At 35.3% G+C, this 19189-nt stretch overlaps 5 protein-coding genes across 6 annotated transcripts; 2 read left to right on the plus strand and 3 right to left on the minus strand.

Moving 5' to 3' along the window:
• Positions 1 to 665: 665 nt before the first annotated feature.
• On the minus strand, positions 666 to 3289 carry LOC107922084 (GDSL esterase/lipase At4g26790). Its single transcript, XM_016851919.2, has 3 exons — positions 2647 to 3289; positions 2070 to 2559; positions 666 to 1859 (listed from the first exon to the last, which is right to left on the minus strand). The coding sequence occupies exons 1-3, from the start codon at positions 3010 to 3012 to the stop codon at positions 1666 to 1668; spliced, it is 1050 nt and encodes a 349-aa protein (XP_016707408.1). The 5' UTR covers positions 3013 to 3289; the 3' UTR covers positions 666 to 1665.
• Positions 3290 to 4972: 1683 nt separating this feature from the next.
• Positions 4973 to 7498, plus strand: LOC107922085 (grpE protein homolog 2, mitochondrial). The gene is made up of 6 exons (XM_016851920.2): positions 4973 to 5161; positions 5863 to 6077; positions 6162 to 6373; positions 6461 to 6628; positions 6968 to 7096; positions 7295 to 7498. Exons 2-6 carry the CDS (start codon positions 5873 to 5875, stop codon positions 7406 to 7408), a joined length of 828 nt encoding a protein of 275 aa, XP_016707409.1. The 5' UTR covers positions 4973 to 5161; positions 5863 to 5872; the 3' UTR covers positions 7409 to 7498.
• Positions 7499 to 7579: 81 nt separating this feature from the next.
• Positions 7580 to 9330, minus strand: LOC107922086 (uncharacterized). The gene is made up of 3 exons (XM_016851922.2): positions 8853 to 9330; positions 8286 to 8447; positions 7580 to 7986 (listed from the first exon to the last, which is right to left on the minus strand). The coding sequence occupies exons 1-3, from the start codon at positions 9129 to 9131 to the stop codon at positions 7858 to 7860; spliced, it is 570 nt and encodes a 189-aa protein (XP_016707411.1). The 5' UTR covers positions 9132 to 9330; the 3' UTR covers positions 7580 to 7857.
• Positions 9331 to 9749: 419 nt separating this feature from the next.
• LOC107922526 (trigger factor-like protein TIG, Chloroplastic) lies at positions 9750 to 13970 on the plus strand. The gene is made up of 13 exons (XM_016852608.2): positions 9750 to 10166; positions 10306 to 10389; positions 10682 to 10807; positions 10917 to 11005; positions 11181 to 11364; positions 11549 to 11639; positions 11972 to 12126; positions 12282 to 12374; positions 12471 to 12563; positions 12662 to 12742; positions 12835 to 12984; positions 13367 to 13462; positions 13597 to 13970. Exons 1-13 carry the CDS (start codon positions 9858 to 9860, stop codon positions 13672 to 13674), a joined length of 1629 nt encoding a protein of 542 aa, XP_016708097.2. The 5' UTR covers positions 9750 to 9857; the 3' UTR covers positions 13675 to 13970.
• Positions 13847 to 18086, minus strand: LOC107922527 (phosphatidate cytidylyltransferase 1). Of its 2 annotated transcripts, XM_016852609.2 has the most exons (12): positions 17891 to 18084; positions 17437 to 17565; positions 16805 to 17058; positions 16570 to 16721; positions 16127 to 16268; positions 15856 to 16012; positions 15430 to 15477; positions 15269 to 15343; positions 14808 to 14936; positions 14648 to 14704; positions 14402 to 14485; positions 13847 to 14256 (listed from the first exon to the last, which is right to left on the minus strand). In XM_016852609.2, exons 2-12 carry the CDS (start codon positions 17506 to 17508, stop codon positions 14167 to 14169), a joined length of 1260 nt encoding a protein of 419 aa, XP_016708098.1. In that variant the 5' UTR covers positions 17509 to 17565; positions 17891 to 18084; the 3' UTR covers positions 13847 to 14166. The 2 variants fall into 2 exon arrangements, with proteins under 2 accessions (XP_016708098.1, XP_040942958.1); XM_041087024.1 differs by lacking the exons at positions 15269 to 15343; positions 15430 to 15477 and having other exon boundaries at positions 17891 to 18086.
• Between the last annotated feature and the right edge of the window lie 1103 nt (positions 18087 to 19189).

The raw sequence follows: 19189 nt of genomic DNA on the forward strand, positions 1-19189 counted from the left end.
TGTTTTGTAATTGATATAGTTTTTGAGGATTTTTATTCTTCTATTGGAAGTCTTACGGTCCTTCGAATTGTCCTCGTATCAGATTGCGACCATGATTTTGAAAGAAAAAGTGTAAAAATATGTGCTAGAAGAAGCCAATCTTTTTCTTTTGGAAAATTTGCATTCTTATTGAGAGGAATACCCTTAACATGTCTCCCGTTATGGTATTGTTTTCCGACTATTGAAAATTATGGTGGATTAACAAAGTAAGAGTGTAATTTGTGCCTGAACAGGTGCAATCAACTAGCCGAGGTAGAGCTCTTTTTTTTGTTAAGGGCTACAAACTTTCAACAAGTTTAGTATGATTTTTAATTGGGGTTTTATCTTTCTACTTTACTGGAAGTTTCGTTGATTTTACAAAATGCTTAAATAGTTAGAATCATGTGCGTAGTAGACTTGTTGAGGGTCTAACCCTTCAATAAAGAAGAATATCCAATATGGATTTTCTCTCCTAATTCTATCGAGAGCCTTTACTAGTTTATAGAGCGAGAGCGTCTCAAAGTGCACAAACTCTTCAATTTATCATGATAAAATTTATTTAGATAATATAAGACTCTCATTTACGATAAAATCAAAAGTAAATCCACAATTATCAACTACACCTGTTGAGGCGATGTCAACAAATCTTACAACAAAGAGAATTCCATTAACTTTATTACTTTGCAAAGAACTTGAAGTGCACTTTAAAAGAAAAAAAAATCAAATCCTGGTCCTGATAAAAAACATACAAGTGAAAGGAAAACCAAGAATAAAAGGGTGAAATTTACATCTGTTTCTTATCAGTATCTCCCTTTCCATGATTCCCTCCACCATTGTTGCAACCGTTGATGTTATTGGCTTTGCTTCCACCATGATCATGACCACCTCCAACCTTCAACGAGAATGTTTTCATTTTGAATAAATTATTTGTCAATTGAGTCCTTTTCTCTGATGAAATACAAGCACAACATGACCTTTCCATAGGAGACTTCTTCTTGCTATTACTGCGCCCAGATTTTCCAATATACTTTTTGATCTTCAGCTTACATGCACACCTCTCTATCATATTCTTTACATAAAACAATGCCTTCTTTGCATACCCATCTCTTTTATTCCCCTTCGAACCATTAATGTTAGCTTCAACTCTTTCTGATGGCTTAGTTGATTTTTCCCTTTCCCCCAAACCGCTGCCATTTTTAACTCTCGGACTAGAGACCTTGGATCCCATTTATTTAACAAAACAGAAAATAAAAAGAAAAAAAAAACCCTGGAAATGAATAGAACTTCGAAATTTTCATTTTGAGCGGCAATAGAACGTGTATGACTTATAGGAGATGAATTTGCAAAGGAGATGAAATTTCAACGAAACTGTGAAGAAGGTTCAGAACTATTTCCCTTGTACATCCAGCCATATATACTATAAATATAATGGCATTTGGATCATAGGAATAAACATTACAAGGTATAGTTATTGTCAACTGAGGGTGTTTGATGGAGACAGGCGATGGAGGCTCCAGTCATTTTCAATCGATAATAATCTTACGTGGTTAAAAGCTTGACCCATTTCTTTGCAATGAAAATAATAATAGTATGTTGAATTCTACAACAATGAAACACTGCTTCTTCTTGTTTTGTGCTTTATAGTAATTATCGGAACACGGTAAGGGTAGTTTTGAAAGCATGATCAGCCAAAATGAAATTGGCTTTCTCTGTTGGGTGAAAGGAGTCCCAGAATATGTATTTATTGGCATCCGAACATGTAAATGGGTTCATCCTATCACACATGTAACTCATCTCGAAGTATCCTGTCCCACAGCATGCTGTTGCCACATTCTCAAATCCTGTCATGTCGTAGAAATTTCATCAGTCGAGAAACACATGCAGGTTTAACTATGATTTCATGTTTCAGACAAATATGGTTGTGTAATTTATGTTGTCCTTCTATGTCTTTACCATTTTAATGCATGAAGTTCAATTAGTAGACATATATCTCCTTGTCCTATGACTTTCCTTTTCTATGCAAGTACTATGAACTATTGCTAAGGACTAACCGAACAGAATTGGATTTTGGATCATTTCTAAGAGCTTATAGTAGGGGTTCGACATCACGAGTTGGATTCCACCGAGCTCCCGGTTCAGCTCCGTGACAGAATCCTGCAACTTTTGATTGAAATCTTTAGCCACGTCGTTATACTCTTCGATACATGCACTTCCGTGCATGATATTCGTCGTTCTTTCCAACGGTAAACATCCCATCGGAGGAAGGCCGCTTATTGCTATCTTCCGAGCTCCCAGATTGTAAAGCTCCCTGATGAAATTGTTGGCAATTCCTATTAGAAAAATCTCGTATTTATCGACAGGGTACACCGAAGATCGGGTTGGAAAAGGATAGTAGTTCTCTAGGAAGTCATTGGTTCCTATGCTTATCAGGTGCAGTGATTCACTCAAGTGATGATTAGCTATATCATTGCCTAGATACCCTCTTAGTTTGTCCTGAAATTCTTTGTAGTACACCATTTCCTTCCAAAATGGTATCACTGACTGCAAAATCAATGGGAAAAAAAAATGAGAAAGTAGCTGAAGAAACCGATAATTTTATAACTATCAGCCATCCATGGCTTGACTTACTAGGACATCAGAAGTTGCTTTGTCGTAACCGGTTCCAGCCGAAGCAAACGAGACTCCGGTAGCGAAATCTCTTATGTCAAACTTGGGATCCAAGTATGCTGGTATGGCTGGCTTGATACCATATGCTTCCGAAATGAAGTCCGTGGCAATCCTACCATTGGAGAAACGTCCGGTTGGCTGACCACCGAAGTAATCCCGACCATAAGGCGCAAAATTGCTCTTCAAAACAGTGGATATCTGGTTGTTGTTCCCTGGATCCACCGTAGAATCTCCGAAGACTATAACAGCAGGCACCATTGCACTTATTTCATGCATTTCCACAAGTAGATAAACAAAGAAGAAGAATGAGAAGACCTTAATTGCCATATTTAATTTCTTTCCAAAATTGCAGGTTTGTATATATAAATAGGCAACAAGGGTTTGGTGAAGCTGGTGCGATATTGATGAAAGTGAAGAGTGAGAGGAAGTTAATAGACAATTAGACAGATGAAGTTTGTTGAGACTTTAAATTTTGCTCAAAGTAGGTGAAAGAGCTTTGTATTATTTAAGACAATGATCATTCATGACAATAACAATGTTTTATTGGCTGGAATGAACCAACTTGTTTTTGAGTTCCCTACATAGTATTTATACCAATTATAATGATGGGTTTGAAGCAAAATTTCTTAATGAAATAAATTGTGATTTTTATTCGGTAATTAATAAATTGGGAAATATTTATATGAAATATTTGGCCTATTTTTTTGTTGATGGTCGGATTCTCTCTGAGTTTGGTATTATTCTTGATCAAATTTTGTTTTTTCTTTTGTAGTGGAGAGTTTTGGTAAATTGATAGATTAGAAATTTTTTTAATCTTTAAACAAACGAAAACTATCGTAAACTAAAGCATTCGCTAATACTCTTTTATTTTTTTGTTGATGTACTTCAGCACACATTTCACAAATCGAATATTGTCTTCTGTTTAAGTTTTGTCTTTCAAATTTATTGAAAACCCTAACAGATTTACATAATGAGAGTATCTCATAGTGCTTGAATAGTGAAGTGATATGCTCCCTCGTCACTGACATAAATGCCAAAGGTCATGAAATCGAGCTAAACCGTATATAAACTCTTTAATTTATTATGGTTTTGCTGGTTCAAGTATTTCAAAATACTTCCATTTTGTAAACCCATCAAAATTCTTGACAAATATCAAAAGGAAAAATACTAATTAAGAAAAATACGAACTTGTTTAAAGTGCGTAGCCCTAAAAAATAAGTGATGAATTTTGAGGGATTAAAATTCAAATGAGCAGTTGAGCCTGCCTACCCACATGAGGAGAGGTAGTGATGAAAAACTTGAAGGGAGGGCCAATTGCTTTAGAAACGTTGCTTCTATAAGGGGATAAGAATCCATGCAGTTATAAGTTTGTAACGCCTACAAGAAACCCAGAAGAAATGATGTTGTTTCTGGTTATTTTGCTTGTAGGATTTAAGAAAGTTGGCATTGCAACGCAACCCTTGAGTCACATGTCAAATGTGACTTCCCATTTCTTTACTTTCCATCTTTCCCAAACTAACTATGTGGTTTTAGGATTCAATCTTAAAATAAGTTATAAAAAAATGTCATCTTTTTTTTATTATTTAATATTTTACTATATTTTTATAAGATGAAAAATTATATTATAGACCCTTCCCATTACATTATTCATGGTTTATTTTCAATTATTTAATGATATTTCAGTAATTTTTTCATATAATTTATACATCATTTTGACATTCTTTTACCTCGAACCATTAGCCCTAAATCCCAAACTTTGAATCTTAAATTTGAACTTGAGTTTAAGGTTCAAAGTTTAGGATTTGAGATTCAAAATTTAATGTTCGAGTTTGGAGTTAAGAATGAAAAAACTATTTAAATTATGTGTCAATGATATAAAAAAATTAGTGAAATATCATTAAATAATTAAAAATAAAGCATAAATAATGTAATGGAAAAGACTCGTAAAATAAAATTTCCCAATACTTGTCAACTTTTACTCTTCCTTCTAAGTAGAGTTTAAAAACTTCGACAGTATAACAAATACTATTTCAAATGTTAATTAAAAATTAAAAACTTGACAAGGCAAAAACATAACATAGGAAATGTCGAAATTCACCAATTCACATATCAAAACAAGGTTGATTTATTTTTACTAAGAGATGATTAAGTCCGGCAACAAAAAACACTTCTCAAAAGTAATAAAGAACTGGCCCAAAATCAACTTCCATCTCTTCACGCGCCTTCTTTGCCTCTAATTCCTTTCGCCCTTGTTTTTTTATTCTCTCTCTAAAAACCCCTCATTTGTCTTTTCATTTCCAAATTTGACCCTCTAAAACCGTCATCCTTCATCTTCAGAGACTTGATGTCTAGGGCTTTGTCACGCGTTTCAAAGAGCGTCGGTGCACGCTCCTTGCTTGTCTCTGCTCCGCAGAAGCTTCAAACGCCAAGCTTTCCCACCCAGTTTCACTCTCTTGTTTGTCAATCTTCGAATAAGGTACTAAACATTTTCAGCAAATGAAGTAAAAAAAGATAAAACCCTTGTATTTTTATGGTTAATTCTGAGAGGGTTTTGATAGGGTTTAGGGTTTCGTTCAATTAGCTCAATTTTGATGATTTTTTTATTATTTTTTTCATAGGGGCATTGGCTTTTTATTGTATATTATTTGTTTTATCATGTTGAAATTCGCTGGTTTTGTTTGCAAGTTAAAAGGTTTAATTTCTTATGCAACTAAGTTCCTTTTAGGATCTTAAGATTCACAGTTCACAGTATCTTTATTTTCCACTTTTCTTTGGTCTTTTTGATCGATTTTGCTGCCTTCTTATTTAAATTGTATGTTTTGATTGTGTAGAAGTTTAACACAAAGGAGTAAAAGATATAATTTTTGTTGTTGCTATGGATGAAACATAACAAAGGAGCAATTTTACTAATTGCCTTAATGCAGTTATTTCATTAGTGATTTAGAACTTGTAAACTCATTCTTCATATGCTTTTGATTAAGATCTTGTTTAGTTTTAAGGTTCTCATGTTTTTTAAGTAATTGAGTGATCATATAGGAATTAGGATCCTAAACCCATATTTTTGGTTCTTGCAAAACATAATCACCCTTACATATTGACATAATTTTTCATTATATTGCTTTTTCTTTGAGGGTTGATGCACTATTATAGGCTGTATGTGCTTTCTTCTCTGTGCAGTTGGTTACAAATGATGTGTTTCTGCTGCATCATTCAAGCCTTAATTTCTCTGCATTCCAACAAAATGGAATCTCTTCGTCTGCCTCGCCGCCTGAGCCTCCAAAAAGGGAGCATGAGAATTCTGCACAAAGTAATGGTGAAGAGCCTGCAAGGCGAAGTGGGGGGGGGGACAAATCCTGGAGGGGCTGAAGTTACCGATCAAACAAAAGAATCAGGTTTTAACCCAGGTTTCCAAGATACAATGCCTTAATCTGATAAAAGAAGAAGAGCTGCTAAACGGACTGTATTTTCTGATTCAGATTCAAGTTCAGATTCTCATTCTGAGAGTGATGGTGACTTATCATTGGCTGACATGATCAAACTTGTGGAGGAAAAAGATGGACTCTTGGAGGAAAAACAAAAGGAGATTGAACAAATGAAGGAAAAAATTGTTCGAACCCTCGCAGAAATGGAGAATGTTATGGCCAGAACACGACGTGAAGCAGACAACTCAAAAAAGTTTGCTGTACAGGTATTGTTGGTGACTCAACATCTCTTGATTTCTATTGTATTCGGGATCCTATGAAAGTGATGAGAATTATTTGTCAATGTGCTGCAGAATTTTGCGAAGGACCTATTAGATGTTGCAGACAATTTAGGAAGGGCTTCTGCCCATGTTAAAGGTAGTTTCTCTAAGATTGACGAATCCAATGATACTGCCGGAGCTGTACCACTCCTTGAGACACTCCTCGAAGGAGTTGAAATGACTGAGAAACAGCTTGGAGAGGTAATTTTTGTGACTCTTAACCAAAACTCAGTAGTTTGTTTCACAGCTTCCTATGGTGTTGTGAGTTCTCGTCCATCCAAGCTAGAGTTGGTAATTTTCTATACTTGAATTAGTAGGTTTGATTTCGGCATTTGTTCTTAGAAAGAGAGCAAAATTAGCAAACTAAAATCAATTCAACCATTGCAGCTTCATCCGAAAGTTTGTTATACACAGCCATTTGTGAAGTTAATTTTGCAACAATTTGTCTCTTTTGTCACTCTTGACAATGTTTGTACTCAACATGTGTTCCATAACATGTTAGAATTGTTACTGACCAGTCAGAAATGTTTTTGCTTTCAGGTGTTTAGAAAGTACGGGGTCAAAAAATTCGACCCTACAAATGAACCATTTGATCCAAACATGCACAATGCAGTATTCCAAGTTCCTGATAACTCCAAGCCTCCGGGCACTGTTGCTCATGTGTTGAAGGTATCTCTTTCTAATCCAGTTTTATTGAAACCATTCCATTTACGTGTCTGTTAGAGTCGATTCAACATTAAATCTGGGTGAAGAAATATGATTGATAACCAAGAAGATTATTCAAGTATAATAATCTTTTACCAGATAGAATTTAACCATGTGCTGCTATTCAAACAGCCTTAAGTGATCTTGCCTCCTTTGTTGCAGGCAGGATACATGCTCTACGATCGAGTTATTCGACCAGCAGAGGTCAGTGTTACTCAAGCACCGGATCCTGATGCAGACAAGAATAACACAAGTAACAAAGACTCTGATGCTTGATGATAAACATGGTAGAGTTGCCATTGGCAAATTTTCAAAAACTTCGCCTATGTCATAAGAATTTATATATCATAGTGAGGTTTTCACTTATGTTAAAGATTCATCTTTGAAAACTTGTTTCCTTATCAAAATTTTTGCCCATCAATATCTTGTTTCACTGCCCAATAAAGATGTCACAATAGGCTAAGCTTTTATGTAATACTTCTGCCTTAGAGCATAATCCACATGATGACAGGAGATATATATATCAAATCTAGGGGTTCTATTCTATGTATAATAGCTACAATGACAAGGTCTGATAAGTTGCAAACGACTGCTAAGGCTTGAATATACACCACACACTGATTATACGATCAAGCATATGTATGTACCTACTACAACTATATGGAGTGACCAAATATACGGATTCTTTTCAGCACATGAACCCTATCCCTTGAACTAATTACAAGTCAACCGATTGCCCAAAATCCTGTCGAGCTTGCTGGCTTCACCTGATCCACCTTCTCGCCAACAGAATTGTGGCTGCCGTCATGGCCTTTCAGACACAAACCTAAGTCCAAATTACCCATGCTTGAATCCTGCAAACCAGGTAGGTCTTTATCTTAATCCAGTCTTGAAAGGGAATTCAATGCTTCATTTTCAACTTTGAGCAACTCAACTATTATTTTAACAATACCAACTACGGGACAAGAATGTTCCTCCATAAACCATGACAAATTTAAGAGGTGCTGTTAGCTCTTGTCATAGTCAAATTTTCCGGACAAGAATTGTCAACCACCATTTTTAATTCTTACTTCCATTTAAAAAGGTCATATTACAGTTAAGTTCAACTTTCAAACGCAATTAAGACAGTTCAAATAAGAATTAAAGGTGATACCTGAGTTTCTTTCTTCAAAATGTTATTCATGTTCAGCTCGTTATCAGTCTTGGAAGACAGCCAATCTGGGGATCGCTTGGTCTTATTCTCATCTGTCTTAGCTTCATTTTCAACCTGTTTCGCAGCAGCTGCCCTTCTACGCTCTTCCTCTAACACAGCAACCTGCAAAAATGACGATCAACAACCATTTTTATGATTACTACTGTTTTTTTTTTAAAGAACAGAAGCCAAAACACCGTGTCAGAATAAAATAAGTACAAATATTCAAGCAGAATAAACAAATTAGTGGAATAACTACAGTGGGGAAAAAAACCCATTTTTAACAATAAAATATATTGGAAATTCAAAGTCTTATGTTTGATTCCATGAAAAAAGGGGTAAACAGGTTATCATTTACTAAAGAAAAGTTAATGGTTTAGCTCCAAATTGAATCAAAAACAAGAAATTTTAAATAACAGTAAGCAAAACCCTAGCTAAAACCACCACAAAAAGGACACGAAGCTTTATACACGGACAGATACGTGTACTTACAAGCATACATACGTATATTCATACACACACACTTACAGGGGTATAGCGGTACTTGCGCTTTGGGGGTTGCTCCTCGTCCTCGCCATCGACGGCGGAGGACCCGGAATCAGCAAAGGAGAGTGGGGTCCACCTACAAAGAAGGATGCTGGAGGCGGCGGAACCGTTCCCGTTGGACTGAGAGAGTTTAGCGGTGGATGAAGGCGACACGTGAACCCACTTCTTCTTCCACTTCCTCACCGGTCCATTGAACACCGCCGTTGAACCACCGTACCTAGCGGAAGCTCGGCCCAGCCTGGTGGAGCCCACTCCTTCCATTTCTATATTCCAAAATTTGAAGATAATTATCAGGAGTTGTAAGCAGAGAGAAGAATTTTTTTTCGAGTGAAAGCGGAAGTGTGTAAAAGTGTTAAGTTCGTTTTGTACAGTTGTAGGTGTTGGGTTCGGTTCAGTAATTAAAAACAGACAGACAAGAGATTAATAAAGACAATAATCAAGCCTGTAAGAGAACAGCTTCGGTTCAGTTTGTACTTGTGGTTAGGCCTGTAATAAATTAATTAAGTCCACGTGTTAAGCAAACATAAAATAAAGTTTAATGAAAAAGGGATAATTTTCAAAATTGTCCATAAACTTTGATCTAATGTGCAATTTTATACATAAAATTTTGATTTGATCCAATTCTCACAAATCATTAACATAATTATTAATATATATATTTATTTATCTAAATATGTATGATTGAGTCAAAATTAAAATTTCATGCATATATTTAAACAGAAATCAAAATTTTATGTGTGTAATTACATCAAATTGTAGTTTATGTATCAAATTATACATTGAATCAAAATTAATATATAATTTTGAAATTTACCCCCAACCGAAAACGACGGAAGGCAATTTATTTGTTCATAATCAAATGGTTAATGAAACGCACCGTTTACTTCAATTGAAAATCCTATCAAAAATAAATATCACACAACAAAGTTGTCAAGTCTTTTTATCTTCAACAGCCAAAGCTTCAAGCTTTACCACAGAGCAGCCACAATGGAGGTCTGTGTGAACTCCACAAAACTCCTCAATTTGAACCAAAACACCCGTCTTTTCGTTCCCAGATACTCCATTTCTCATTCTTTCAAAAACCCAATTCTCCAATTCAATAACAATGTCCAAAAAAGACCCTTAAATTATCCTCTTAACCAACGCTCTTGTTTTTCCCGCCAAATTCGATCGCTTCAACGGCCAATCTCATCTCGGATTAAGGCTTCACCAGCTTCTTCAGGGACTTCTGGAGCCGAGACAGATAAGCTTCCAGCTGATATAATGGTCACTGAGACTCAAGAGCCTAATTCAAGAGTAAGATTTTAGCGGTCTGTTCTATTGATATTTTCATAATTTGAAGTTTGTGTTTCTTAATATTATTTCTTTTTATTTTTATTTTTTTACTGAGACATTTAATAGTTGTTTTCTTTATTTTATTTGACTTCTTTTGTAGGTAAGGTTGAGTGTAGAAGTTCCGGCTGCAGTAGGTGAGGATTGTTACAAAAGGGTCCTAAAGGAGTTTATGAAGCAAGCGAAGGTAATTTCTTGGCCAAAGTTCAGTTTTAAGTAGTGCTGTAGTTTTGTAATTTGTAAGGTCATCTGGTTCATAATAAAGCCTTCTTCGTTTACAGCTTCTTGATCTCATGCCTCAAACTTTTATGGGATTATATGATAATGTCCATAGTTTTGTTGTTTAATTCTCCCCCACTTTGCTATATGTAGTACTAGAACATTCTTTGTTAGTATGCTGAGATGTTCTTATGTTAGCTGTTTGCTTTGTTAGATTCATTTTGAATGCTGAAATTCATTTCCTTTTTAACATGAACCAGATACCCGGATTTCGCCCAGGGAAGATCCCGGAGAGTGTTCTTCTTAATTATGTAGGTGAGGAAAGTGTTCAGAAGGCCACAGTAGAATCCATTCTGAAAAGAACCCTCCCTCATGCGATGTCTACGGTATGTTTACTAATGATTGGGCCGGTCTGGTCTGGTTTTTGTTCCCGAGCTTCGGCCTATACATTGTTAAGAATCAACTTGCTGATATTTGGTTGATCTTATTCTATAGGTAACCGGAAGAGCTCTGAGAGATTCGGTTCGAATAATCACCAAATTTTCCGATATGGAAAAAAGCTATTCTTCTCTTAGCTCTCTTAGGTTGGTAAATATTACATCCATAAATATCACTTTCATATGCTCAAAATCATTCCTGTTAGATACTTGAGAGAGACAGGGAGAGGCTTTTAATAGGTGGCAAGACTTGCATTATTAGTATGCATATGCCTCTACCAGCAATGATACAAATCGATATTAATTTGATTTGTTTTTGCAGTTACGATGTGATTGTAGATGTGGCACCTGAAGTAAAATGGATATCCGAGAATGGATACAAAAGCATGAAGATTGTTGTCGAAATAGACCATGACATAGAAGCTGAAAAAGCCTGTGAACAGGAAATAAAACGCCGCCACAAGTCCTTAGGCACACTGAAAATTGTAACTGATAGAGGACTACAGGTTACTCATTTTTTAGAAAAAACCCTTTCTTTGTTCAAAATAGTATTAACCGTTGACGCTTTAACTTTCCTTGCAATCGATGTTTTCGGTTTCGATTGTCTCATATTTGTTTAGAATACGAGTACGAAAATTAGATGGTTATCATAGAGGTCTTATAACTTATGGAAGGTTCAAATATTTTCAGGTTGGTGATCTTGCAGTCCTTGATATATCAGCAACAACTATTGAGCAAGATGAGTCTAATGTTCAAAAAGTTCCAGCTGCAGAGAGTAAAGGTCTGCCAATACGAGTCCAACTGCCCATTTTTTTCGTTTTTGCTGCACAAAGCATGTTTATGCCTACCCTAGTTTTATTTTATTCAATTCTCTCCAGAATGTCAAAATATATCGATGGTCGGAATTGATATTAGAATGAATATTTGAAAAGAAAAATGCCATTTCTTTCGATTTACAAAGACTTGTTGAAAATTTAGAAAAATGCCATTTCTTTCGATTTACAAAGACTTGTTGAAAATTTCTGGCATTCGATCTCATTATGTCTCTATGTTTCCAATACTGTTTCTGCATATTGCATATCTGTTTACCAGCTGTTTTTCTTCTTTTTTTAGGTTTTCAGTTTGATACAGAAGATGATGATAAAGTACTTCCCGGTTTCCTTGATTCAATAATCGGTATTCGACAAGGTGAAACCAAGTCCTTTCCGTATGTATTTCCAGAAACATGGCAACAAGAAAATCTTCGGGGTGTTGAAGCTCAATTTACTGTGAGTTCCATTTTGTTTTTTGGTTTCCAAGTTGTCATAGATTTTCTCATTTGCTAAGTTTAACGAAAAAGATCAGTTAAAGGAAATTGACACGCAATGGTAATTGATTTGATGTTATATGCAATGGTTTGATACCTTTCTTGGTTTTCTTATAGGTTGAATGCAAAGAACTATTCTACAGGGATTTACCCGAGTTAAATGACTCTATTGCCGATAAGCTTTTTCCTGGTTGCACCGACTTAAACCAGGTTATCGATATGATATGAACTCACTCACCATTATTTTCCAATTCTAAATCCGACAAATGCATTTACACAAACTTTTTCCGCCGCACAAATCTGCAGGTCAAGGAGTCGTTATTGCAAAAGTGCCAAGAAATGGAGCAAGCTGCGAAAGACCAAGCAACGGATAATGCAATTCTAGACCAGCTTTGCAAGGTTATTGATATACCGACGATTATTAGTTTAATGTAATTTGAGGTCTCTTTTTGTCTTTTCCTAGAATACTAAACTTTTACACCATGATGTTGAATCAGATGGTTGAGATCGATATTCCCCAATCCTTGTTTGAGGAACAAGGTAGGCAGCTTTATGGAGCTAGACTTCTAGAGATTCAGGTAAAATACAAAATAAAAATAAAAACCATTTACCTGTTTATGTTCGTCTCTTATCTGCTTTTTTCATTTGTTCATTATTTTGGCATTGGCAGGCGAATGTAAAGCTAAATGAACAACAGTTGGCTACTCTGTCAAGTCCTAAGGCGGTGAATGAGTTTCTGGAGAACCAGAGAGAGAACATAATAAACTTGATAAAGCAGAATCTCGCAGTAGGAGATATTTTCAAACGTGAAAATTTGCAGGTAATGTATATTGCTTCCAACTTTTGATATAATCGATATGTTTGAATGACAATTGAACATCAAAATTCCTTTTCAATATGTTCCTTCTGAAAGTTGTCAAGAGAGCATTTAATAAAACTGGTCTATATTTTATTGACTAAACAACTGAATTTAAATAAAGAAAAGAGTCATAACCTAATTGTGAAAATAATTCCCTTATTCTGATAAACTACTAAAAGATAAGGAAAATAATTCCCTTATTCTAATAAACTACTAAAAGATAAAATAAAATATTCTTAGAATATCTCAAATGATTTATTCTAAGATTTATCTACCTAAATAACTTTAAAATATATCCCAAAGGTTTCATATATTTCAACACCTTCTTGGGTTTTCTATGTAGTTTTCAACTGACGAGCTTGTGAAAGAGGTACAGAATTCGGTTGCCGAATTCAAACGACACAAGCAAGAATACGACGAGGAACGCGTGAGGGAACAGGTCCAGTATTCACTTCTTTTCTTTTACCTCCCTACACATTTTAAACTCAGCGAAACATGCTTCACTCTTCCTTGTTTTCGACTAGAAGATTATTTAGTGCAGTGATGATATGATGTCCTTTTGAAATTGTTTAGGTACAAGATGTGCTAGAGGGTGCAAAAGTGCTTGAATGGCTTAAAGAACATGCAGATATTCAGTATGTAACTAGATAAACATAAAAGAAAGAAGAAAATTCTGCCCTGGACCGAATCAGAGGCACATTTGGATTAGGGGTAACTGTCAAATTGCAGACAAAAAGTAATATCTTCATTTATGCAGAATAGAATCTGCATTTGGTTGAGAGACTATGAGATGTAGGTTCTTTTAAAAGATTAAGCAGTTCAATTTGTGATCAACCTTGTATTAGAACAAACATCTTTCGAAACATCGAGTTTTCCCGAGTACTAAGTTTGCTTAGGTCCTATATTTTTATATTCTTTTTCATCATAAACATGAATATGTAATCCTACTCTTTGGTGTCATAAGACTAAGTTCACCAACTGTACAAGTTTACCTTGTTGAAGATGGAAGGATCATGCAGGAGACATCCGAAGACTGTAATCAAGTCCAACCATAACTGGAGAAGCAAAAAGTGTTAACACTATTCCCCTTCATCCACAAGAAATTTTGATTGCAATCACCTTCAAAATGCATTTGAATAAACTTCAGTTCCGTCCGAACATTCTCTCCTGCAATATCTGTCCTAACTTCATATACAGTATTTGCTGCTCTTCCAAAGTAAGGCTGCTTAATATCTAGAGCAGGGGGGGTGAAAGCAAGACAAACATAAGATCATACTCGGTTCTTGTATGAAAAGACACCTCATTTGTCAGAAACTAGATAGAAAAAGAGAAGAACTGAATCTTTTAATTTCCATATATGATGAGAATAAGTGGTTACCTCGCTCATAATCGTCTCAACTGTATAATCTTGGGGAACAACAAATGATTGATGATAGATGTATGCAAAAACAGCCATTACCATCTGGAATACAACACATTAACCATATTTAACTGAAGCAAAGATACAGAAAACTAGCCAGAGACAATAGAACAGGGAGATAAGTTCAAAAACATGATAATTGATATGTAGAATACAAGGATGCCGTTATGTTTTAGAAATCAAGTCATGCAACTAGCAGCTTGCCTGGCAGTCCATTCGGTCGGTAAGTCCACCATGTCCAGGTATACTATCTCCAAAATCCTGTGTAACCCAACAAGAAGTTGGTCAATGAGGTCGGCAGGGGCATGAAAAAAGTTCTTCAGTTTTACTATTTAGACAGCGCAATAGTAAACAACATGTTCACCTTAATCTTAAAAGCTCTCTTGAAACCACTTGCGAAAAAGCCTCCAAATGGTGCAATAATTGATGCAAATAGGCCCAGCCATAAAGCATGCCACTGAACTGGCAGAATTGCTATCTCTGTCGATGGCAACTGCAACATATTACCGAAAGTAAATTACTGAGCAGCTCATATTTTGTTAGACAGATTAAAAATCATAATTCTAACGTCAAGAACTCGGCCATGGATAGCATTGACTATACTGGGCTATTACAACAAGCGGGGCTTGTTAGTCCATTTTGTTCTTCTACATGCAAATCGTTAGGTATAGATGTTGCTAGTGCCATGTATTGTAACCAGTGAGACAACATCCCGCAGTCAAGGAAAATTTATCAATGACGTAAACATATTTGAAGGGCTTGTTTCATTTTGGTTGCTTATCTAATTTGACCATTCATATCACTGTTTCTAGATGGCTCACTCACCCATGGTAACAACGGATAATACTCTGGCTTAAAAAGTGGACCAGGATCACAGTGAAGCCAACCGGTTGATAAATCCTGCATGCGTTTAAGTCATATTATCATTATCAGAATAGTACGACTTTTTTCTTGATTAAAGATGAATTTGTTCCATGATGTGTTACCTTCCTAGGACATGTCAGCCACTGAAAGCTACCATAGATATTTGCGAGCTGCATAAATGATTGTGAAGAATCTATGTCACCAATACATCACGGAACGTAAGGTTGTTGAGAGATTCAACCCGGTTCCCATTGATAAATTAGATGTTGACAACATTTATTACTAGTTCTATTTTCAACACAATTCAGATAAACGGTTTCCCCCAGATGATAAAAAGCACTTTGTGATTAGACTCAATTGATAGATTTATAAACACCTATTTCAAGCACACACTGCATATCGTTTGCAGCATAAAAGGCTTATATCTCAAGAATCAAACTAACATCAATGGAACAAAAACGAACCAGGAATTAGGAATCTTTTTTTTTTTCAGTTCTATCCAAAACAAGTTGAAGACTTTGTCACACTGGACAAGTAAAAATTCTTACCACAAATGCTGAGATTGTAGTTGCAACCGATGCACCAATGAAACCCTCCCACGTTTTCTTAGGAGATATCTTGATCAAAGGAGTTTTCCCAAAAAAGAAACCGAAGAAATATGCTGCAACATCATTGACAGCAATTAGTGATGCTGGGAGAAGGAACCTGCATAAATGAAACAAATCAATTAATCAGCAATTAATTATGGCCCGTATTATATATGGGAGTGCAAATAAAATTTATTGAGCAACTAAAATGTTATTTCGGTTTGCAAATTACCAGAAGATGCCTTCAAAAATGTTGGCCACAGTAAATGCAGACTGAGTGAAAACAACAATGAGAATCATGTGTGTCCATGCAAATTGCCCAAATTGATACTTGTACATCTTCTTCTTTAGTGTAAGAATGAACCACATGAAACCTGAATCCGAAACAAATTGAAACCCTTTCAATTCCGAAGGGAATATAAGTTCAGTAGTTCACAGATTGTTAAGATAATCAAGGAAATGGAGATAACAAGGGAATGCAGGTTACTATTCTGATTGACTCAAATTCCAGAAAACTGAAAAGCAACACAAGACCTAAATTTCTAGACAGCCAGGCAAGTTAATATACACTATTATAATTAAAAAAAAACAAGCACAGACATCAAGATGAAATTGTTCAGGGGCTTATATGCACAGGGAACGGGTGTTTTGCTCAAAATCGAAATAAATACAAACCTGCTATGTATGAGAAATAACAAATAACCATCTGATACTTGATGAGCCTACTCACAAGCCTGTAGAAAATTTTATCTGAAGTTACAGTATTCACGAGCCGGTGACTAAGAATGCGACCATATACAAAGAGCATAGCCGTAAAGTAAAAGTGCCTGCAAGGACATAAAACGCAACCAGATATCAGTCTTTTTAGGTGCTTACCACAACAAGAAACTTGCATCATAATCATTCTTACCAATTCAAGAGCCTGAACCCCGGCAGGTGTTTATCTTCATGAGCTTTTCTGAGTAGATTGAAGAGCTCCCTTGCCATGAATATTTGGATAATAACAACCATGGCCAATACATAAAGATGACCCAAATAGATAACCAGGAGGAAGAACCCCAGCATCCACAGAGATGAAAAAGCTCGAATCCACATTGACCGGTATTTGTTGTGATCATTTACTAGTAAAAGATGTCCGTTTGTTTTGCTCTCATCAGCCGGAAACTGCTTGCAAAGAACACAATCATCAATCATCATGACACTTTCACCACTCAAGGAGAAAACAGAAAGAAAATGGATCTTAGCACTTAAAAAAGCACAAAAGAAAAAGGGATCTTAGCACTTAAAAAAGCACAAATGGCACAACATAACATGCATCCGAACTCGCCACAGATGTTCAGTTCCCAACCAAGTTCTGAAATTCATGATACGAATAGCACAACACCGTCCAAACTCTGCTTCTAACTTATATGTTTCATTCACTCATTCATATGCAAATCCATACGAAAAGCACCTACAAACATGCCTGAACTATGCCAAGCAACAAAGAGAGAGACAGGACATGAAAATAAGCATATATTTCTGTTGTAATAGAGTACGAACCTCATTGGACCGTCTTCGGTGCCGAGCTCGAGCACTAGTAGGTGTAGATGGTGCACTGTTATCCTTTTGCATGTTTCTTTTATTATTATATAGGCTTATGATAACCTTTGAGACAATATAAACAGACCCCTGCATACCAATCAGGCAAAGAAATGTGAAGCAAACATACACACGAAAGAAACCACTGCAAGAATGCAATTTTTAGGAATAAAATTAGAGTAGCAGGTATTGACCCAGTTACATATTTATTTGATTAGATTTCTTCCTTTGTTTCTTAAAAAACCTGAAAGGGAAATTCAACTCACTGCTCTTTCTTATATCTGTGTTTTCAACTTTCTTTCAAGAATCTCAAAAACGTATACTACTGAAACACAACATCTTCAAGATAATAGAAAATGGAAACAATAAAATGCAAATCGATTACAATACACAAAGAATCAAGGTGAAGCCTTACGGTTGTGATGAATGTGAAAGGTTTAGACGTCCTTGATTGCAGACCCAGAAATTGTGAGGGATCAAAATGGAAAAGAGAAAAAGAAAGAAGGAAGTGAAAGAATGTTATTATGGATTTTGGTTGTTCCACCGATTCATGGGACAGGAAACAAAAGAGAGTGAAGGAAGAAACATGAACAAATTCTACTCTTCTTTACGGGACCCAGATGATTTGCAACTCCCTCCGTTAGACTGCCACGTAGATTCCTCCATTCTAGTGGCCACGTGTAATTTCATCTCTAAACTGTTCTGGCCCAACATCATTCAAATGGGCTCAAATCACCGATCAAGTCTGAAGCTAAATAATATGATTTTTGACTAATCAGAATAGCTTCGTTTTTAAAGGTTCCTTTCGATTGGTGTTTATCTCTAGTGTGATGCGTTACTTTTTTTTATTTTACTTTATAATATTGTTATAGTATTAAATCTCATTATTACCACTACTTTTATATTAACAATAAATAAACACACAACCCATCCAAAAACAACCTACATTTGAATTGTGGGTCCAAAACTTTCTCTTTCTTTGGATTTGAAGAGATGGTGATTCATTGCTTCAACTTTAATAGCCTTATCTTATGTGCCATTATCTGAACTTTGATATTTTGTTGCATTTCCTTTTTGCTTATATATATATATATATATGAATATGATAATTACCGTCCAAATTGAAAGAAAAACAAAAGGGAAAAGCTTCAAACTTTCAAACATATTCGACCATAAATAGGTAAGTAAAATTAGTTTTTTTTTTCTTTAATTTTTATAGATTTGAGTTCATAAGAGTTTGATTTAGCTAGTTTATGTACTAATTTGTAAAAGTGTTAAAGTTTTGAAAAGTTATCATTATTGATTTCTTGAAGAATTAGGTGTGAAATTGATATATTTTAAGCTTGGATTATGAAAATGACTAGATTGTAAATTAATCTAGCTTAATTATTAACTTTGTTACATTAGGGGCCAAATTGAATAAATTAAAATCTATCATGAAATTATGTTAGAAATAGAAAGTATAAAGTCCCTAATGAAAGTATGTGAAATCGGATTCTAATTCGAAGCTAGGAATTAGAAGTTATGGCTATTTCGAATTCAGAGACTAAATTGAATAAAATATAAAATTTTAGGAGTATCATAAAATGAGTTTGTATAGGTTCATTCATGTCATGGCATAATATGAAAAATAGTTAGTATTGATTGAATGTATAAAATAATTGTATAGATCAAGAATCAAATCAAAGCGGAGTTAATTGAGGAAAAACTAAAA

Source organism: Gossypium hirsutum, chromosome D01, assembly GCF_007990345.1.
Source record: "Gossypium hirsutum isolate 1008001.06 chromosome D01, Gossypium_hirsutum_v2.1, whole genome shotgun sequence".
Classification (NCBI taxonomy): Eukaryota; Viridiplantae; Streptophyta; class Magnoliopsida; order Malvales; family Malvaceae; genus Gossypium; species Gossypium hirsutum.